This window comes from Labeo rohita, chromosome 21 (assembly GCF_022985175.1).
Source record: "Labeo rohita strain BAU-BD-2019 chromosome 21, IGBB_LRoh.1.0, whole genome shotgun sequence".
Taxonomy (NCBI): domain Eukaryota; kingdom Metazoa; phylum Chordata; class Actinopteri; order Cypriniformes; family Cyprinidae; genus Labeo; species Labeo rohita.
Window position 1 is genome coordinate 23,736,273 of NC_066889.1, and position 19,161 is coordinate 23,755,433.

The 19,161-nt window shown below is 34.8% G+C and overlaps 2 protein-coding genes across 3 annotated transcripts; both read right to left on the reverse strand.

Annotated features, from left to right (window-relative positions):
* Positions 1-3,053: 3,053 nt before the first annotated feature.
* On the reverse strand, positions 3,054-8,037 carry cd8b (cd8 beta). 2 transcript variants are annotated; one of them, XM_051092459.1, is made up of 7 exons: positions 7,193-8,034; positions 5,632-5,979; positions 4,714-4,797; positions 4,538-4,624; positions 3,864-3,897; positions 3,464-3,516; positions 3,054-3,363 (listed from the first exon to the last, which is right to left on the reverse strand). In XM_051092459.1, the coding sequence occupies exons 1-6, from the start codon at positions 7,236-7,238 to the stop codon at positions 3,498-3,500; spliced, it is 618 nt and encodes a 205-aa protein (XP_050948416.1). In that variant the 5' UTR covers positions 7,239-8,034; the 3' UTR covers positions 3,054-3,363; positions 3,464-3,497. The 2 variants fall into 2 exon arrangements, with proteins under 2 accessions (XP_050948416.1, XP_050948414.1); XM_051092457.1 differs by lacking the exons at positions 3,054-3,363; positions 3,464-3,516; positions 3,864-3,897 and having other exon boundaries at positions 3,911-4,624; positions 7,193-7,358; positions 7,776-8,037.
* Positions 8,038-9,878: 1,841 nt separating this feature from the next.
* Positions 9,879-18,207, reverse strand: zmat1 (zinc finger matrin-type 1). Its single transcript, XM_051093894.1, is given in 8 exon segments — positions 9,879-13,853; positions 14,996-15,070; positions 15,072-15,084; positions 15,566-15,829; positions 15,921-16,053; positions 16,126-16,215; positions 16,298-16,404; positions 17,984-18,207. Coding segments are annotated over 8 exon segments (1,767 nt in total). The 5' UTR covers positions 18,114-18,207; the 3' UTR covers positions 9,879-12,898.
* Between the last annotated feature and the right edge of the window lie 954 nt (positions 18,208-19,161).

Below are 19,161 nucleotides of genomic sequence, written 5' to 3' on the forward strand. Positions count from 1 at the left end.
GGATTACAGTAGTTACAACACACCATAGCCTGATGTAAGTAGAACTGGTTTCTTGGTAACATTTTTATACCTTAACTTGTGGGCTCAGTGGTGTATATGCTAAAATAATAAGAGTAATTTCTGAATTAACTTATTTTTCCTTCAGATTCCTTTAATGTTTCTTAAAACCCAATGAGCTGTAGACCTGTATCACTAAGTAGAAGTGCACTTTTTAGACTTGCTTTTTTGACGATTTCAGTTGTTTTTAATCAGTTCTCATAAGGTTAAGAAGACACAGAATCAACCTGATACTACAGTGTTTGTCATTTAAAGTAAAATGAGAGGTGTACAGATGTAAAACATGTCCAGACACAATAGGAAACAGAAAATCGAAAGCATTTATTTGCCAATATAGTTTCTGAACGCCACTCGCACTCTGTACACTTCACAGAAATGCATTCATGACAGGATATTTTTTTTTATATTTATATCAATGTTGGCTTGTACATAAATTATTATTTTATTATTATTTCTACAGTATTATTGCACAGGATAATTAAAACAGAACAAATCTATAGCAGATACACATAAATAAATGTTGTAGAAAAAATGTTTGAAGAAATTGTAATTTCTTGTAAAACATAATTCAATAATCCTTGTTTTATTTACAACTTCAAAAAGACATTTTTTTTACTGTGTGTGTGTGTGTATAATATATAATATTATATAATTAAAATATTTATTATATTTAAATCATATTTAAAATGTAAAATATTTATAATATCTAAAGTTACCTTTATTTAATAATTAAATCTCACATATAAAGTGATGTAAGTAAATGTAAAGCTGGTGTGTTTTATTAGTAATATTTTTAATTGTATACTATCCCATGTATGTAACCATAATTTTAGCATTTTTTTTTCCTGTAATTTTTAACCCGTCATAGCCAAAGGTGTTCGTCTTGTGACCCAAAATGGATTCTACCTACTTAAGACACAGAACAAAGTCGACTGAACATACTAATGAGGATGGTAAATTTGACATACAGTGTAACATACTGTAAATAAAGTAATAATGTTTTTTTTTTTTTTAAATCTGAATTGGTGAAAATGTACACTCTAAAAATGCTGGGTTAAAAACAGCTGGGCTGTTTTGATCTAGTGGTGGGGTTAAATGTTCAACCCCAACTTCTGGTTAGTTTTATTCAACTCAGTTATTGCCTAATTACTATTTCTTGCTTAAAATGAACCAAACATAAGTTGGAAATGAACATTTATGAATATGTTCAACAAATTAACATTAACAAGATTAAAGAATAAATTATAAAAAAAAAAATGTAATTGCTTGTTAATAAATGTTCACCTTTTGATTATTGATATCTCTACTAATTATGAGTCTAATTTTTAATTTACAACTTATTTTGGGTTCATTTTAAACCAGCCGTATAATTTTTAAACAATAGTTGAGTTAATTAAAGCGACCCAGACGTTTAGGTTAAACATTTACCCCAAAGACTGGGTCAAGCGGTGGGTTTGTCCATATTTCACCCAGTGCTAGGTTGTATTTAACAAAGCTGTTTTTTTTTTTGTTTTTTTGTTTTTAAAGAGATTATCATGCTTTAAATACAAATGGCTTAGTTTCATGTCAGATTCTGTCATGAGTTGTCTGCAGATGCTTACCGGCAAAGACAAAGATCACGAAGAAAGCCAACAAGATGCCATCGAGAATAAGATCTTCGGTTCTTTTATTGTTTTCTGAATATGTGCACACTATAAACAAAATCCAAAGTTAGCTCTCAAGCAAGATATGTATTATATACTCATTTTTGTATTTGAGAATATCCACTTTATTAAGATTAAATGTATTTTCACAGGTTATTCAAGTTGACTTTTCTGATATTTGCTGTGAGTGTGCTATGCATGGTCAAATTTTTTTCTTCGCTTTAAATTAGGAAAACTGAAAGAACTGGACACAATTATAACAATGTTTTAGTCTTAGAAATCATTTGCCAAATGTAATTGAAATACTTTCAGGTTTTGTGCTCTTTCTAATTGTTCTAGATGTATGAATATAATTTTAATGTACTCTGCTTGCTCTGTGGGGGAAAAAAAAGAAAAAAAAAATTACATTTTTCATTGCACATTTACGTCATTTTCTAGTCAATAAAGAAATAAAACTGATGTTTTACAATAATGTTTTTCTTTTCTCTTTGACCATTACACTCCATCTATTTATTTACTTATTTATTCTGAAAGCTCTAGAAAATTAATGAACTGATAAAACATTGCTGTAGTACAGAGACTGAACTAAGTGTAATGGAGGTTTTGTGTTAAGAGTCTGTGCCTGTGACGCTCTTCGTGCGGCAAGGTCTGTGGTTTCTCTGTGGTGGTTTTGTTATAGTGTAGCGCTAAAGAGCTCAAAGTTGAACGAGCGATGCGCGAGAGATAATGCTCTGTCTTTTTGCACAGGAAGGGGTTTGTTCATTTGCCTCAAAGTATCAGGAAGAACAGCTGCACATTCACATTGAATACCAGCACAGTTACTCTCCTACCCACATTTTTTGTTTATTTGACAGATCTTTTATTTGTTTTTTGACTGTATTTCTTCCCTGTATTTTACAATAGAGCCTGTTCATTGTAAATGTTAAATTTGTCCACATTTGTCTTGTATTGGAGAAAATATAAAGACTTGTGAATTCACCAACTTTTTACTGGAGTTTTTACTGTGTGCCTTTTAGAGGATATATCAAGTCATTTCTTCTCAAATTCTCACAGGTGTCCTAGCAGAGTAACCACAGGTGTACAGGTTGTTCGTCACATTAACTATCAACCTCTACATAAATGTAGTCTATTGATTAGACACTTAAGAAATATTTCAAGCTAATTAGAGTTTCTAGCTGTAATGAGACAATATCAATCAATACAGTTTCATAACGGGAACACTCGCCCTCAGAGAGGGAAACTTGATAACACCCAAACACATACACCAACACACCCTCAGATATGTAAGTCGGGGGACACCATGAAAACCCTACAAAGCAAACAAGTGTCATCAGAGAAATAACCCACAGAAACACTCAAAAATACAATTTAAACATGACTGGAATAACTATTTAATGAGCACAACACCAAAAGCATAAAATGACAGCATGTGAGATAAAACATCATAATTAGAAAACTGTACAGCTCTAGTTTAACTCAGTCAGGTTAGACAATGGACAGTAGCTTGAATATATCCGATGAACACTGAACTGTGAAAATTTTAGGCATTTTTTATTTACACATTTTTTTTACATTCTCAAACCCAATATAGTTGATATTTGTAAAGCCGTGACAAAATTTCAAAGACTTGTACACGTCCACACTTTGGAGAGAAAAAGACCACCTGCAAATGAACCAAAGAATACAGACTGTTATATATGACAAAGAATCTATTTCAACTTTTTAAAGCTGAGTTATGATTTTATCTAAATTTAGATACTTACATTTGTTTGGCGATGAAGAGTGTGTTCTCCCAGCTCATCGCAACGCATTCGTCCTATGGAGAGAATGACACAGTAACTTTTTAAGAAGTTAAAACATTTCTTAAAGCTTATGATACTGACGGAAATAGGCTGACGAATTATTTACGTTTATCAAAGTTACACTGAGTCTTATAAGTCTAACTGTCAACACAGAGCCAATGCAAACGCATATGTAAAAGGCTTTGATGTGAGATGCCAGTGTCGCAAATGAACGTTAACCCAACCATAACATGTATAGCTGCTAATTTTCATGTTTAAAAGGCCAAAAGATCATTTAACACACATTTTAAGTTATAGAAATAACATTTATTAAATTATGTGTATGTAGCTTCAGTATGTAGCTGCTGGTTTTTCAACTTACTTGGCAAATCGATGTCTGCACTTCTTAGGTAGACCTGTTGTCCAAATATATAAAAAAAAATTATGAGGCAGACTTGCGACAAGCATATGAAATTTTAAATAAAATTGCTATTTGTAACCCTGGACCACAAAACCAGTCTTAAGTAGCACAGTGTATTTGTGTGGGTCAAAATTTGGGTTTTTTCTTTTATGCCAAAAATCATTAGGATATTAAGTAAACAATATGTTCCATGAACATATTTTGTAAATTTCCTACTGTAAATATATCAAAACTTTTGATTAGTAATATGCATAGCTAAGAACTTCATTTGGACAACTTTAAAGGCGATTTTGTTAACATTTAGATTTTTTCGCACCCTCAGATTCCAGATTTATCATCCTATCATACCAAACCATACATTAATGGAAAGTTTCAAAAAATTGACCCTTATGACTGGTTTTGTGGTCCAGGGTCACATTTAAGTTAATTTTGCTACACTTATTATGTTAAACTCTTTATACTGTTTCTGAACTATACTCTAAGTACTTCAAGTAGCTCACACTTGGTTTTTATAGGTTATCCGAACATCTGAAACAATGTATGCGAGAGTAAGCATGTCACATGGCAAAACTGAAGTTGTGAAGCTCTTTCATTGACCACTGTGTTGCAAAATGTGCAAGTGTGTGTGTACTCACGACTGAAGTAGTAAAGAGTGCCTGCAAGTGTAATGGCCAAAAGCAGGAGAGTACCTAACGCCGGCCAAAGCACCGATTGTTCACAGCCTGCAACACAACACAAAGAAACCAATTAAACAAAACAATATGAAACAGCATGAAATCAGCAACATCTAACAGTACGTCTCAGTCCGCACCTTTAGGAGAGCTGGGGGGTTTGCAATTACAGATCTTTCTTGGTTTCTGGGTCGTTACTGTTCGCGGCGTTGTTGGAGGATTTACTGGGGAACAACGAATAGAGAACATCAAGACAAGAACATATATAAACCAAGTCAATTAACATGAGCTTACGATTCTTTGGGATTCTAAGGCCAAATATCTCTGAATCTCTGAACAATTCACTTGTGATTAACTCTGTCTCTGATTAGTCAATTATTTTAAGATCTTGAGATGTTCTTGAGCACCGTGAAAGAGGATAACGCGAATATTCGGAAGCATCTCCAACTTCACACCAGGTAAAGATTGTATCACTTTAGGGACAGGAACCTCAGTGCTAGTGTGATTTTACTAATATGTGATCCTGGACCACAAAACCAGTCTTAAGCAGCACAGGTATATTTGTGGCAATAGCTAACAATACATTGTATGGGTCAAAATGATCGATTTTTCTTTTATGCCAAAAATCATTAGGATATTAAGTAAAGATCCTGTTCCATGAAGATGTTTTGTACATTTCCTACAGTTAATATATCAAAACTTAGTAATATGCATTGCTAAGAACTTAATTCACACAACTTCAAAGGCAATTTTCTCAGTATTTTGACTTTTTGCACCCTCAGATTGCAGATTTTCAAATAGTTGTATCTCGACCAGATATTGTCCTATCATAACAAACCATACATCAATGGAAATTCACATGTTGTATAAATCTCAATTTTAAAAAATTGACCCTTATGACTAGTTTTGTGGTTCTGGGTCACATATGACTTTGTAAACCAACATTAGGTGTCTCAGGTTTCAATGCTTTAGTCTTTTCTTCATTCACTAGCCACCTTTAAAAAAGGAAATTCAAGAAAGACAGAGGACCAAGACTTAAAAGGAGAGTTCTGCTATACCTCCAGGCATTACGTAATGTCCGACAGGCATCAAATTTTTAGTTTTAAACATGCAGGAATAGAGGCCGATGTCATTCTCCTGTAGTCCTGTTATACGCAGGGTGTAGATCACCTTCTGTCCAGAGGACACGGAGCCCTTGAAGCGAGTGTCGTTAAATTCTCCATGTTGCTCTCGGCCAGCGCTGTTGATATACAGGAGGAACTGAAGAGTCTTTGTCCTATCAAGGTATCGGTACCAAAACACCTCCTGGCAGGCGTGATCTGGACATTCGCAGGTCAGAGTTTCCGAATTATTGATTTTAGTGTAGAGAACAAACGGCGTAGCTTGGAAGGTGGGGATCACAGCCGCTTTATGAGAAACAAAGAAAAATCATAAGTCCTGCTTTGTTCGTTATACACATTTTGATTTACGTTTAACAACGTAGCTACTTAAAATTGTAGGAGTCTTTTCAGAGGACACTGATTTACTCTAAAACAATATTAAATCAGATATTTTCCACATCTTTTTCTATACAGGAAGTATAGAGACAGGTTTAACATAGATTTAGAAACTGTGAAAGATAAACAGAAAATGCTAGAGTCCCTTCACAATTGACTGTGTAAAACTAGATACACATAAGTCAGTTATTTCCTTGTTATGTAAGAATGGAAAACTGAATAGACAAAACACTTGTAGGCAATTTGTCTATATCCTCTTGCAAAATAGTTTTCCTCTCTTATCAGTGCCTGGGGGGGGGAAAAAAGCACATTTTCGTCTTGACACTTTGAGATGTGCTTATGTGGGCATAGATTCATATGAGAAGAAAACATTACAGTCCATATGTCAGAGAACGGAAAATACATTCACGTAAAATACTATATTCAAAATAGGCTGAGAGTGAGTTTTAGTCAATCAGATTTCAGTTGCAAACCAATTTGTGTTTAACGCTGACTTCGACAGAGAAGATCATTCTGGAAATCCAGCCAAAAACAAACAGATCAATGAAATCAGAGCAAAAAGGGTTAAACTTAAGTGAGCATTTTGAGAATATGTATATTAACACATCTGAATATTTCTTTTACATTACAATATATTTATATACAAATAAACAATGTTATTCTACTTAAACTTGAGTGTGAGAAACTTGAGTTACTGGATTACCTGGCTTGTCATACATTATAAAACACCTTTGACAGATACGCTGTTTCTTTTCAGAAACTTTTATATATTATCAAATGTAATGTGTTCGCAAAATATACAAACAGTTTCAAATCCAAATGTTTTAAAACGCAAGAAATCTCGTAATCACCTAAGGATGCAAAACGTTTTAGGGCCTACAGCGCAGCATCGATACCATCACAATACATTATACTGAAAGACTTTAAAAATACAATTTCCTCAGGATGACACATACATTTATGACAGTATTCAAGCAAAAGATGTCACAACAGTCATCATTCATTTTGACTTATGCAGACTTCCTCACGCTGAGCTTATATTACTGTACCATTTACGTTTCAGGTCTGATTGCTTGAAAAGGTTTGACAGCTCTTAAAATATAACGGAAAAAAAAGTTCTTACCTGCCAGCCATACGAGCAAACAAAAGCAGATGCAAGAGAGGGTCATCCTTGGGGGTCTGTGTGTGAGCTGTCAACTGTGTGTCTGTGTTTTCCTTTCTGTTCTTCATGTGTCACGCAGAAAGGAGGGCCTGCAGTGTGTGGGGCCAATGAACCAATTACTGACAGCCTATCAGAGAATGAGTCAGACGAAACAGAAAACATCAAGGAAAAATCAGGAGACTTTTCGGAAAAAAAACACATTTTCAGTTTTGTTACCAAAGAAATAGCAGCTCTATTCAGACTATTGCACATACAAAACGTATGATTTTAATAAGTCAAAAAGTCATATTTCAGCATGCAAAGTGACAACGTTTAGGGTGATTTTGCAATGCACTGTTGTTAGTATTTAAATTGTGATCCGTTTCATAATAGGCATTTTGAAGACCTCTATATACTTTAACCAACACATTGTACAAGACGTCAAGACGTTCAGTTAAAAGCGTAAACTCAGGTAGTTAAAATGCAAGCATATGAGATCTAAACCATCTGCGAATCAATTTCAGTAGCTAGAATTTTACATATTTATAAAAATAGCAAAACCCACTGGTCATTATATTATTTTTATAGTTACTGAACGTTAAAGGACTTTGCTCTTCTCTTTAATCTGAAACAAAACGCACAGGTTTACTAAACCCTAAACGTCTTTCCTAACTTAAACCTAAATGCAGGTGTGTGACCTGAGAAACACCTGCATCTGTCCACAGAGCACAACAGCTGCTGCTGCATCAAATCAAACACAAACACATAATATAAAAACACTTGTGATAAATATCAGACAAGACTGAAATTAATCACACATTCAACTAAACACAATGCCAATGCTGATTAATAAAGAAAATACCTATAAAACAGTTCATTAACGATTATAACCATTAATACGGAACAACTACTGATGGTGGCATATAATCAGCAACACTGCGATGTGGAAAACAAAACTACATTTCATCTCGAAATGTTGATTTTTATCATGTCACATTATGCCCCCAAAATGTGTGCCATAAGGCACAGATATCTTCCGTATAAATGCATGACATTGCAACGTCTTAAGTTTGAATGCTGCTTTAAATTTTTACATCAAAGCACAGCTAAAACAACTTGAATTTAATTACTGAATTTAAAGATTATTTACAAATATTAAATTAAAATTAAGATGTTAATAATTATAAAATTATTAAAAAATATATTTTACAAATATATAAAAAAATCAGTATGGCATTGTATACACACAGTTGTACCTACACAATCACATATCATTTGGCTAAATTAATAGTTCAGTCAAACTAAAGAAAAACAAAAGCACTCAGTAGCTTGATAAACATGCATTTTGGAAAACTTTTTTTTTCACAGTGTAAAATCGCTTTTCACTGCAATCACATATCGACAGAGCAGATCTCAGTAAGTTTATTCCAAGGCCCCTAGGCTAAACATACACATCTAGTTCATAATAATTAATAAAGTAAGGTTTGTTCATTAATATGCAACGAAAATTCCTCCCTAGCATCATGACAGCAACACCCAACAACTCTGAAGAAAACACAGAAGACATGGCCGGAAATGCAGAATCCAGTCATAAAAATGGAATTTACTGTATAACGCTTAATGTCACGGAATTTGCCAAATTTTGGATGAATAAATAAAAGGTAGGTGAGTGCACTTAAACCAAAATGAGATACAGACTAGTGCCTGTTAATATTAAGCCCCAAATGTATTAATTTAAATATGAATCCTGCGTTTCTTTGTGTAAATGGTTTTGTTTACTACATACTTAAGTATGTTTTCAGCCTCTGCCGCCTCAAAATATGAGTATATAAACATAATCTCTAGATCTGCTCTGAGAGTCACTTAATGGGCATTTTACCGTTTCTTTCGGGGGAAAAAAACTATCCTCATATTATATAAAAACAGAAACTTCACAGCAACCCGTCAAAATAAAAGTTTGGTTTAACTTTAAAAAACTGTGTAAGTTTCACGATTTTTATTTATTAGACATGCTTTAAAAAAATATATATATATATATATTTTATTTAACCATTAAAACAATATAGAAAAAAATTAATGGAAAAAATGGAATTTGGAAAAAAAAAAATAACGGATTTCATAGGACCCTAAAAACTGTGGGCCTGTTTTTACACCACAAAGTCAAATTGTTGGTTTTTATTCAGAACCCCAACATTTCTCAACTCAAAACCAACGTGTTTGTTTTCCACTCCACATTCGAGATAAACTGCACTAATGAAGTTTCTGAGTATGTGGGACTCTGAAGCCTGAAGCTCAGAGGGGCTTGTGTAGGAGTTTTAAGCTGAAGTGTATAAGATCTCGTTCATTGGCCCTCGTCTCTCGAGGAGGGCTGGAGGGGCTCACGGGCCCGTGGAGGGGTCGTGAAGAGGGGAGGATGTGGGAGACGCACACGCCTTGGAGGTCGAGGGTACGACAAAGACACGGAGCCGAACCACACGATTCTTTGAAAACAGGAGATCTCAGGGGGCTCGAGAGAACGCTGTCGACGAGCTTGTGTCTATGGAGGGCTTTCAACTTTGCGGTTACAGAGACTTGGAAAAAAGTTCACAGTTCTGAAGTACAAAAGCTGTGTGAGAAGCGACAGGTGTCAGATCCACAATTTAATACAAGTGCGTTTGAAGATCAAAACATGGTTAGTCGAATTACAAACAACAGAATTCATCCTGCATGCAAATTAAAGGGATAGTTCATGCAAAAATGAAAATTCGGTCATTTAACTACCATCATGTTGTTCCATGTAATATTATTTAGTTAGATTTTTAAAATCAAGCAAATCAGCATATTAGAATGATTTCTTCATGATTGAAACTGAAAAAAAAATCAGCTTTGCCATTACAGAAATAAATTATGGTAAAATAATAAGGAATACATTTTAAGGACTAATTATTTTAAAATAGAAAACAGTTCTTCTGAATGGCAATAATATTTCACAATATTACCGTTTTACTGTATTTTGATCAAATAAATGCAGCCCTGGTGAGACTTATTTCAAAAACACAAGTTTTCTTATACAGTAAAAGGAAATGGACATCCGGCAAGTCTTTAAAATGACAAAACGGCACCAGGAATGTATCATAAAATTATTATAGTTAGTTATAATTCCATTTGTGCTTCCACATTTTCAAACTAGCTTGAAATCGGAAATTAGTAATTAGTAATCGATTTTATCAATGTCAAACCTCTAAGCTTAAATGGTTTGGATTTTTGGTCTATTTATGACCAAAATGCAGTGCACAACTTTTATGATCATTTTGTGATGCTTTTTTGTCATTTTGAAACAAACCAGTCAACGTCCCCATTCTCATATGCATTTGAAACAAATTAGAGCTAGTACAAAATTGTAATTTTTGGCTGAACCATCCCATTTTACATGCGAATGGGATGTAACTATTGCTTTTTCAAGTATAATTTCTTCTGAAACACATCCACATTCATCTTCCCATGATCAGTATGTTCCCTGAGCGGTCAGAAAATACTCCAAAGATTGGGATTGTTTAACAGAGACATTGGAAATCAACTTAGCAGCACAGTAATTAAATAAACGGATGATTGCATGATTGTGATAACTATCAAAAAGGGAAATGCAGCTTTATGCAAGAAAGAGGTCAACAGAGTAGCAGTCGTGTCCTCATTCAACTCCTGCACCTGTTAGACTGACAGCAAAACAAACAAAAATATTCCTGCATATGCTGCATCAAATGAGGCTGGCATTAAAACACAGAAATGCAACAGAATCCAGGATTGCAAACTGAGCTCTTCTGATTCAAGGACATGTTTAACATATGCTGATCTGACCACGCTTCAATTTATTCTCAGCATTCATTCCTGCTGTCATGTCTTTCTCAAACACAGAAAGATCAAGTCTGAAAGACGTTTCTAGCAGATCCACGGAGCATAGAGCGTACATTTGCAATCAGCGCCCCCTTGAGAATAACACTGGAAATGCTTCAAAGACTTTCAGAGAAAATACAAAATCTATGCTGATATAAACAGTGGGAGGGGTTTATTTCATCAAAGCATGAAGCAAGTTGAAGGATACATCCACATGGACATGGTGGAGGCTCATGTAGTGTTTTTGCATCGCACCATAAGGTATAAAAAGTTAGTAGAGACGTCCTAAAGTCTGTAGTCCTGAGCATTTCAAAGAATGAACATTTTCACATTATTTACTCACCCTCATGTTATTCCAAACCTGTATGAGTGACTTTCTTCTGTGGAACACAAAAGGAGAGGTTTAGGATAATGTTCATGCTGCTCTTTTCCACACTGAAAATGAATGTCGCTGAGCTCTAAAAAGACAAAAGAACCTTAATTAATTCCTAGTACTTCCAGAATGAAAATTTCCTAATAGTTTACTCACCCTCATGTCATCCAAGATGTCATTCTTTCTTCAATCGAAAAGAAATTAAGGTTTTTAAAGAAAGACATTTTTCTCCATATACTGGACTTCAATGGTGGCCAACAGGTTGAATGTCCAAATTGCAGTTTCAATGCAGCTTCAAAGGGCTCTACACAATCCCAGCTGAGAAATAAAGGTCTAATCTGTCATTTTCTAAGAAAAACACAAATTTATATACTTTTTAAACATAAATGCTCGACCTCACTTATGTAATCATGCAATCAACCACGTGTGATGTAGACAGAAGTAACGACCGAGTGTTTACAAAGCAAACGTGCAAAAAAAAGTCAAACGTAAAACAAAGATGTCAGACAATTTTTAAGTTGGAGAAGAAAATTAGATTTTAGTTTTGTGCCCTTCCCTACCTTTTTAAAGTACATAGACGAAGAACTAACCTCGCATGACTTTTCCAATGCGAGTATGCAATGCGTTAAGACGCACATGCGCATCGCAGAGCTAGTGCAAGATGAGCATTTGTGGTAAAAAATGATATAAATTGTTATTTTTTTTAAGAAAATGGCTGATCATTTTGCTAAATAAGACCCTTATTCCTTGGCTGGGGTCGTGTAGAGCCCTTTGGAGCTGCGTTGAAACCGCAATTTCAACTTGTTGGTCATCACTAAAGTCCACTATATGGAGAAAATTCCTGGAATGTTTTCCTCCAAAACCTTAAATTCTTTTCGATTGAAGAAAGAAAAACATGAACATCTTGGATGACATGAGGATGAGTAAATTATCAGGAAATTTTCATTCTGTAAGTGAACTACTTCAAACAGGTAGTTCATACAACTTGTGCAATATAAAGTATAAGCCATCTGAAAGCTGTGTGTTTGACAAACACTGTAGTTTCTCGCACGTCACTTTTCTGCAAGGTTAAATATGTGGAACTGCAGGCAGCAATACTTTCAGCCAAAATTTGTTAATCCACTTTGGTCTGTACCTTATCAAAAATGAAAAAACAGTGCAGATTGACAGTTTCTATTCACATTTACTAAATTGGAAAAAACATCTACTTTTGTGTTCCACAGAAGTCGTATGGGTTTGAAATGAGGGTGAATAAATGACAAAATGTTCACTTTTGATTCCTTAAAAAGGAGCATATGAGTTTCTGTATTAAAGAAAGGCCTTTAGAGTTCTTCAGAGAGCATAAATAGTGAGAAGGGTCCATTAGATTTCAGCAAAATGCTTTTTTTTGAGGTCCCGTGCAGTTTATTAGTACAATACTGTCACACAATCATCAAAAGAAACATCTAAAAAACACCAAGAATCGTCTCATCCCAGAGCCTTTCCTCTTCTGTCCTGTTGTCTTCTGGATTCGTCTTCTCTTTGCCTTTTTTCTTCTCTTTTTTGTGTTTGTGTTTGCTGTCCTTCATTTCTGTCCTGACCTCTACATGTTCCTCCATCTTTCCCTGAGGTTCCTCGTGCACCTCAACCTCTTGTTTTTCCAGGAGTTCCTCTTCTTTTCGTCTCTTTGCATGCTGTCCATCCCCGTGCCTCTTACTTTTCTTGCTTGCTCTTCTTTTACTTCTGGTTTCCTCGTCTTCACTGGAGCTTCTCTCTCTTTTTCTCCTCTCCTTCCATTTCTTTCTATCCTCTTCTCCTTCTACGCTTCCTCTCCTGTCTCTCTTTCGCCTCTTTTTCCTTTCACCTCGTTCCGTATCAGACCCTTCCTCCTGGTCTCTTCTGGTCTTTCCTCGCTTTTTCATCTTCCTCTTCCGTCTCCTCCTCTCTCTGCTGTCGTAGCTGCTGCTGCTGTTACTACTGCTGCTAGAGTAGGAGGAGGAGTCTGAGAAAGAAGAGGAGCTAAATGACTCAGGGCTCCTCTCTCTTTTATATAAGTGACCGGGTGTGAAAGGAGGATGGGTATGGGGCATATATCCCGGCGGGTAGTGTGGGACAGGGCCTCGCATCCCAAAGCCAAACTGATTGACCTGAGGCTGGAACTGTGGGTGCCAGTGAGGTTGAGGGAAACCAGGAGGTGGAAAACGTGGTACCAGCTGGGCAGGATGAGGCATCTCTTCTGCTTTTTGTGGACCTTCGCTTTCACTCTCATCTAGACCCTTGCTTGCTTGTCCCACGGTGCCCGGCCCTGCTTTGGGCTCCAGTCCCCGGGCCTTCTGCACCTGGATGTAGTCAGCCAGCTCATCCTGGAAGGAGTCGTACACTTTCTTCTGAGATTTGCAGAGATCCATAACTTTCTTCTCTCTGAGAACAAAGATTATTGACAGTGTGAATTTCTCTGATTCAGATGGGTAATAACAAGCAGATCAAGATAAATATCCAAAATGAGTTTTCCAATGGTCTAAAGTGAGTATAAACTATTTTTACTCAGAAATTATAAGTAAATTTCACAATTACAAAGAAATTGCAAAGAAGACACTGAAATCAATGTGAAAATTTGAAGTAGAAAAATTAAAATGTACTCCAATATTTTTTGTATAATGCATGCAAAATGTAAAATGCAGAAAAAAGCTGCAATACATTACCAGTCAAAAGTTTTTGAACAGTAAGATTTTTAATGTTTTTTAAAGAATTCTCTTCTGCCCACCAAGCCTGCATTTATTTGATCCAACCTACAGCAACAGCGGTAATATTATGAAATATTTTTACTGTTTAAAAAAAACTGCTTTCTATTTAAATATATTTTAAAATGTAATTTATTCCTGTGATCAAAGCTAAATTTTCAGCATCATTACTCCAGTCTTCAGTGTCACATGATCCTTCAGAATCATTCTAATATTTGCTGTTCAACAACATTTATTTTTATTATTATTATTATCAATATTTAAAACAGTTGAGTAAATTTTTTCAGGATTCTTTGATGAATAGAAAGATCCAAAAATCAGCATTTATCTGAAATACCAGAAGGTGAGCAGAAGAGACTTCTTTAAAAAACAATAAAAATCTTACTGTTCACAAACTTTTGACTAGTAGTGTTTCTATGAACATTTATTTTAAAGAAACTCAAACTTCACTTAAAGTCAAAGAGGAAATTATATTCTTTAATATATATTTGCACAGACAGAAAATTTTTAGATGATATATATAAAAAACACGATGAAGAAAAATCTGTGGTGGGATTTTGTCCATGAACAAGTATTTAGAAAGCAAATAAGATTTATTTTGATTTTATGGTGACTTTAAAATATTTAAAAGCAGCCAACATTGTTAATCAGCCAAAACTGACAATCTATAACATCAAATATTTGCTGACTAAGCATCCTGAACTGTACCAACCTATTGCTAATGTAAACTAAAGTTCAATCTCCTAAAACAAGATCCAAATCGTAGTGGCTGTAACAAAAAAGGCATCAGAGAAAATAACCAATGAGAGTGACGTCACTCACTTGACAAAGTGTTTGTTTCCCTGCATGTGTGCCTGGTACATCTCTATTGAGCTGAGCGTCAGACAGCAAATCGGGTGTCAGGGAGCTCACTTTAGTGCATGAGAGAAAAACAAAACAGTTCAAGAAAATATAATAACAAAGAAACATGAAATGCAATATTAAATGTAAGTTTGAATGACCACTGAATTAGGGCTGTCACTAACGATTATTTTGGTAATCGAGTAATCGGTCGATTATTTTGCTGACTGATCAAGTAATTAGATTTTATTATTTTTTTTATAATAAGAATAGGCCTAAGCAAACAATAGCATTTACAATTACTTAAAATACATATAAAATATCAATGGGCAAAATGCAATTGAGGACTTTTTTAAATTGAGTACTCGAATTGAATTGATGAATCTTGACAGGCTTACACTGAGTACCACAATACTTCCTTTACATTAATGGTGAGATTCTAAAATGTAATTAAATATATTAATATTTTAATGAATATTATTAAATAAAATATGCAATTAATTTTAATATTAAAATTTAAATTTGTCAGTAAAAATGTATATTAATATATACCACGTTCTGACTGTTCCCCCATCTGGTCAAGCATCTCTTGCCGGGCCTGGTTTCGCTGATGCTTCCGACCGCTGTAGTGCTGCTGGGCAACCAGAGGGTTGTTAAAGGAAGCACTGCACAGTGTACAGTACTTGTTAGGGTCACTGAGATCAACCTCTTGATCGCCCAAGCCAGAAGTGTCCTTCTGCTCCTGACTGATCTGATTCTGCACAGCAGCCTCTGATGGGACGACTACAGGAGCTGTGTGTAATTCTAGTACGGGCGCTGAAAGTTGAATATATACCGAAAGAAGGTTATGACAGGTTTAGTCCACAGTGGTGAGGAGTCAAACAGTCCCTAGTTTGATTTTACTCACCTGCAGGTGGTGGAAGATTGGTTTTTCTCATGTTCTTGGCATGAACTTTGCCCTCATAGTGCGACTTGGCCACGGTTGGAGAGCTGAATACCATGTTGCACAGCTCGCAAAACTTCTCTGCAGACAGACCTCTCTGTAACACAATATTATGTGTTAAATACTAGCACACATTTAAAAGAAACATTCTGTATGATCTGTTACATACCAAAAGGCCTCCACAATCTTGGCTCGGCTTATTGATTTTAGCTTTCTTGTTCTGCAGGTACATCCTGACTCTTTGTGCATGCTTTTTCCCCTAGTAACAGAGAAACTAGTGTTAGACATCTGACTGCTTTTTTGAGGCTGCGTGAAAAAACTTTAAACTCGATTTCACAAACCTCATAATGAGAAACTCTCTGGGACTCGTAAAGCAGGGTTGCCTCACAGACGTGACAGAAGTTATCTGTCAACAGGCCTTTGAGAAGATCACTGTCGCTCTGAGACTCTGCAGAAAATCACAGTAAAAGTGAAAAGGTAAAATCATGGTCAAAATAATCTAACAGAAATTGGTGCAAGGCAGCATGACTGATGTGGTTTGTATTAATGGGATCTCATCGTCTCATTTTGTATAATTTCACAGAGCATTACATTTACGATTAGAAACAGATTTTAGATGCAATGTGAGGCATTCAGTAACACTAGTCTACAAAAAACACACCATTGTGCTGTATCTCTTAGATCAGTAGCCAAATTGTGGTTTAATGAACAAGGCATGCACAAAATAAATTTTGTTCATGAATTCATACTTACATAAATTGTTTACACACAAGTTTTACAGGTGATTACAAAGAAATTTGTCCTACTTATATTTCATGAATGAGGCCCTATGTGTGCAAAAAAAGCATATTAGTAATAAAATACAAGGTTGTTGTGGTGCAAGACTAGCATAACTAGTAAAAAAAAAAAAAAAAAAAAAAAAGAATTAAGGATACATCAACAACTATGTTATGACGGATAACCAATAATTAACCAATATTAAAATGTTATAAAAGCACACAAATACAATTAAAGATTAGTAGTGTAGTTTTAAATGTTAAAACTGAATTTAGGCATTGGCACACCATAATGTAAAATCAAAATTATTTCAATTGTCTCAAACTAATAATAATAATAGTAATAGCCCAAAAATCGACCTGGTCTTGATGCTATGCATAGCTAAATAGTCAATTTGTGCATGCTGTGGATTCTTTTGGCATTATTTTATTGTATGCCATGCTGCAATGTACACTTATCTTTAAAAAAAAAAAAAAAAAAAAAAAAAAAAGAGCGATGCTCATGTAATTGTAAAACGTGTCAAACGTACTTGAACTCAGCATCTATTATTTGGATAAAAAAGTTTCAATTTGGTAAGCTTATTTGTTTCTAAATGTCAATGTACTATCAGTTCAAACAATCTACTCACCAATGTTACAAATTTGTGGATACTAAAACAACATAAAACATCAATAAATTAACATTTGTTAATGTTTACATGTTTGTACTGCAATTTAAAGAACATATATATTAATCCCTATATGATATGACACTAGTTTAGTAGTTATTTTATTATTATCTTTTAATTAAATGACACGAATTAGTTAGAAACTTAAACTTAAACCGCACTAAAACGTTCTGAAATGGCTTAAACGAAATGTTACTTTTCACAACAATGGCAATGGAAGATTATGAGGCTAAAAATGCATTCGCTAACTGGCTAGATTGCTTAGTAGGCGAATTAATCGATTTACACGGTGGTATGACTCACTAAAGCCACGTTTTGTGTCCTAACGTGTATTTTTAGTTGATGTACGATGATAATCGATTTAAAAACACACCGGATTTTTTTTAAAAAGGGATTTTTGTGGTGGTTGTTTAGGGTGAATGATGGGTACTAATATTTAGCCTAGCCTAGCTTGCTGGCGCGGTAAGCTTTATTACCACCCATGAATCCATCTCAAACAACTCAAACACAAGCATTCGATGCAAATAAACTCCACATGACTGCATTTCTGAAGTTTTTGAAGGGTTTCAACTGATAGACTCACCTTCTTCAACCTGAGAAATATTGGTGTTAGTGTTTTGTACTGTTTCGGGATTGATATCGTCTGTACTTTTGATTTTGTCTGCTTCCGCACACTGCGGAGAACACGATTCACTAGCTTCAAGCTCGGACATTTTTTAAACCTTGAAACTAATCAAAACTGTAGCAGATTAAGCTAAAATGCCAAAGAGCTCTACATGGCAATGGCTAAGATATGAAGGGAGGTGATATACGCATGCGCAGTAGGATCACGTTTCTTTACGTGCCAGCCGCTGAATTAAGCAGATGCTTACTGCCATCATCTGGTGTTTTTATGTTACTGTCCTAGTAATTTAAAAAACAAAAATAAATACAGTTGAAGTCAAAAGTTTACATACACCTTGCAGAATCTGCAAAATGTTAATTATTTTACCAAAATAAGAGGGATCATACAAAATGCATGTTTTTTTTTTTTATTATTATTTCACATAAAAGACGTTTACATATATTCCACAAGATATTTTTTTTAAAAATAGAATTTATAAATATGACCCTGTTAAATAGTTTACATACACTTGATTCTTAATACTATGTTGTTACCGGAATGATCCACAGCTGTGTGTTTTTGTTTGTTTAGTGATAGTTGTTCATGAGTTCCTTGTTTGTCCTGAACAGTTAAACTGGTCCCACAAATTCTTTGGTTTTTTAGCATTTTTGTGCGTCTGAACCCTCCCTAACAATGATTGTATGATTTTGAGATCCATCTTTTCACACTGAGGACAACTGAGGGACTCATATGCATCTATGAGGGCAGTACTAAATGAAAAAATCTGACATTTAGGCAAAATAATAAAACTGTACACATCCTCATTCTGTTCAAAAGTTTACACCCCTGGCTCTTAATGCATTGTTTTTCCTTCTGAAGCATCAGTGAGATTTTAAACCTGCTGTAATAGTTGCAAATGAGTCCCTCAGTTGTCTTCAGTGTGAAAAGATAAATCTCAAAATCATAGTCTGTTGAAAAGTGTTCAAATAAACAAAAATGCTGGAAAACCAAAGAATTTGTGGGACCTAAAGAATTTTTCTGAGGAACAGCGGGCAGTTTAGCTGTTCGGGACAAACAAGGGACTCATGAACAACTATTACTAAAAAAAAATAATAATAAACACACACACACACAGCTATGGATCATTCAGGTAACAA

Bases quoted from the DNA above. Each gene is read 5' to 3' on its own strand.
- cd8b (XM_051092457.1), bottom strand. From the start codon at position 7,238: ATGACCCTCTCTTGCATCTGCTTTTGTTTGCTCGTATGGCTGGCAG. The intron at 5,980-7,192 runs GTAAGAACTTTT...TTTCTCATAAAG, and splicing joins TTTGCTCGTATGGCTGGCAG to CGGCTGTGATCCCCACCTTC. The intron at 4,798-5,631 runs GTATAGCAGAAC...GTTGTTCCCCAG, and splicing joins ACATTACGTAATGCCTGGAG to TAAATCCTCCAACAACGCCG.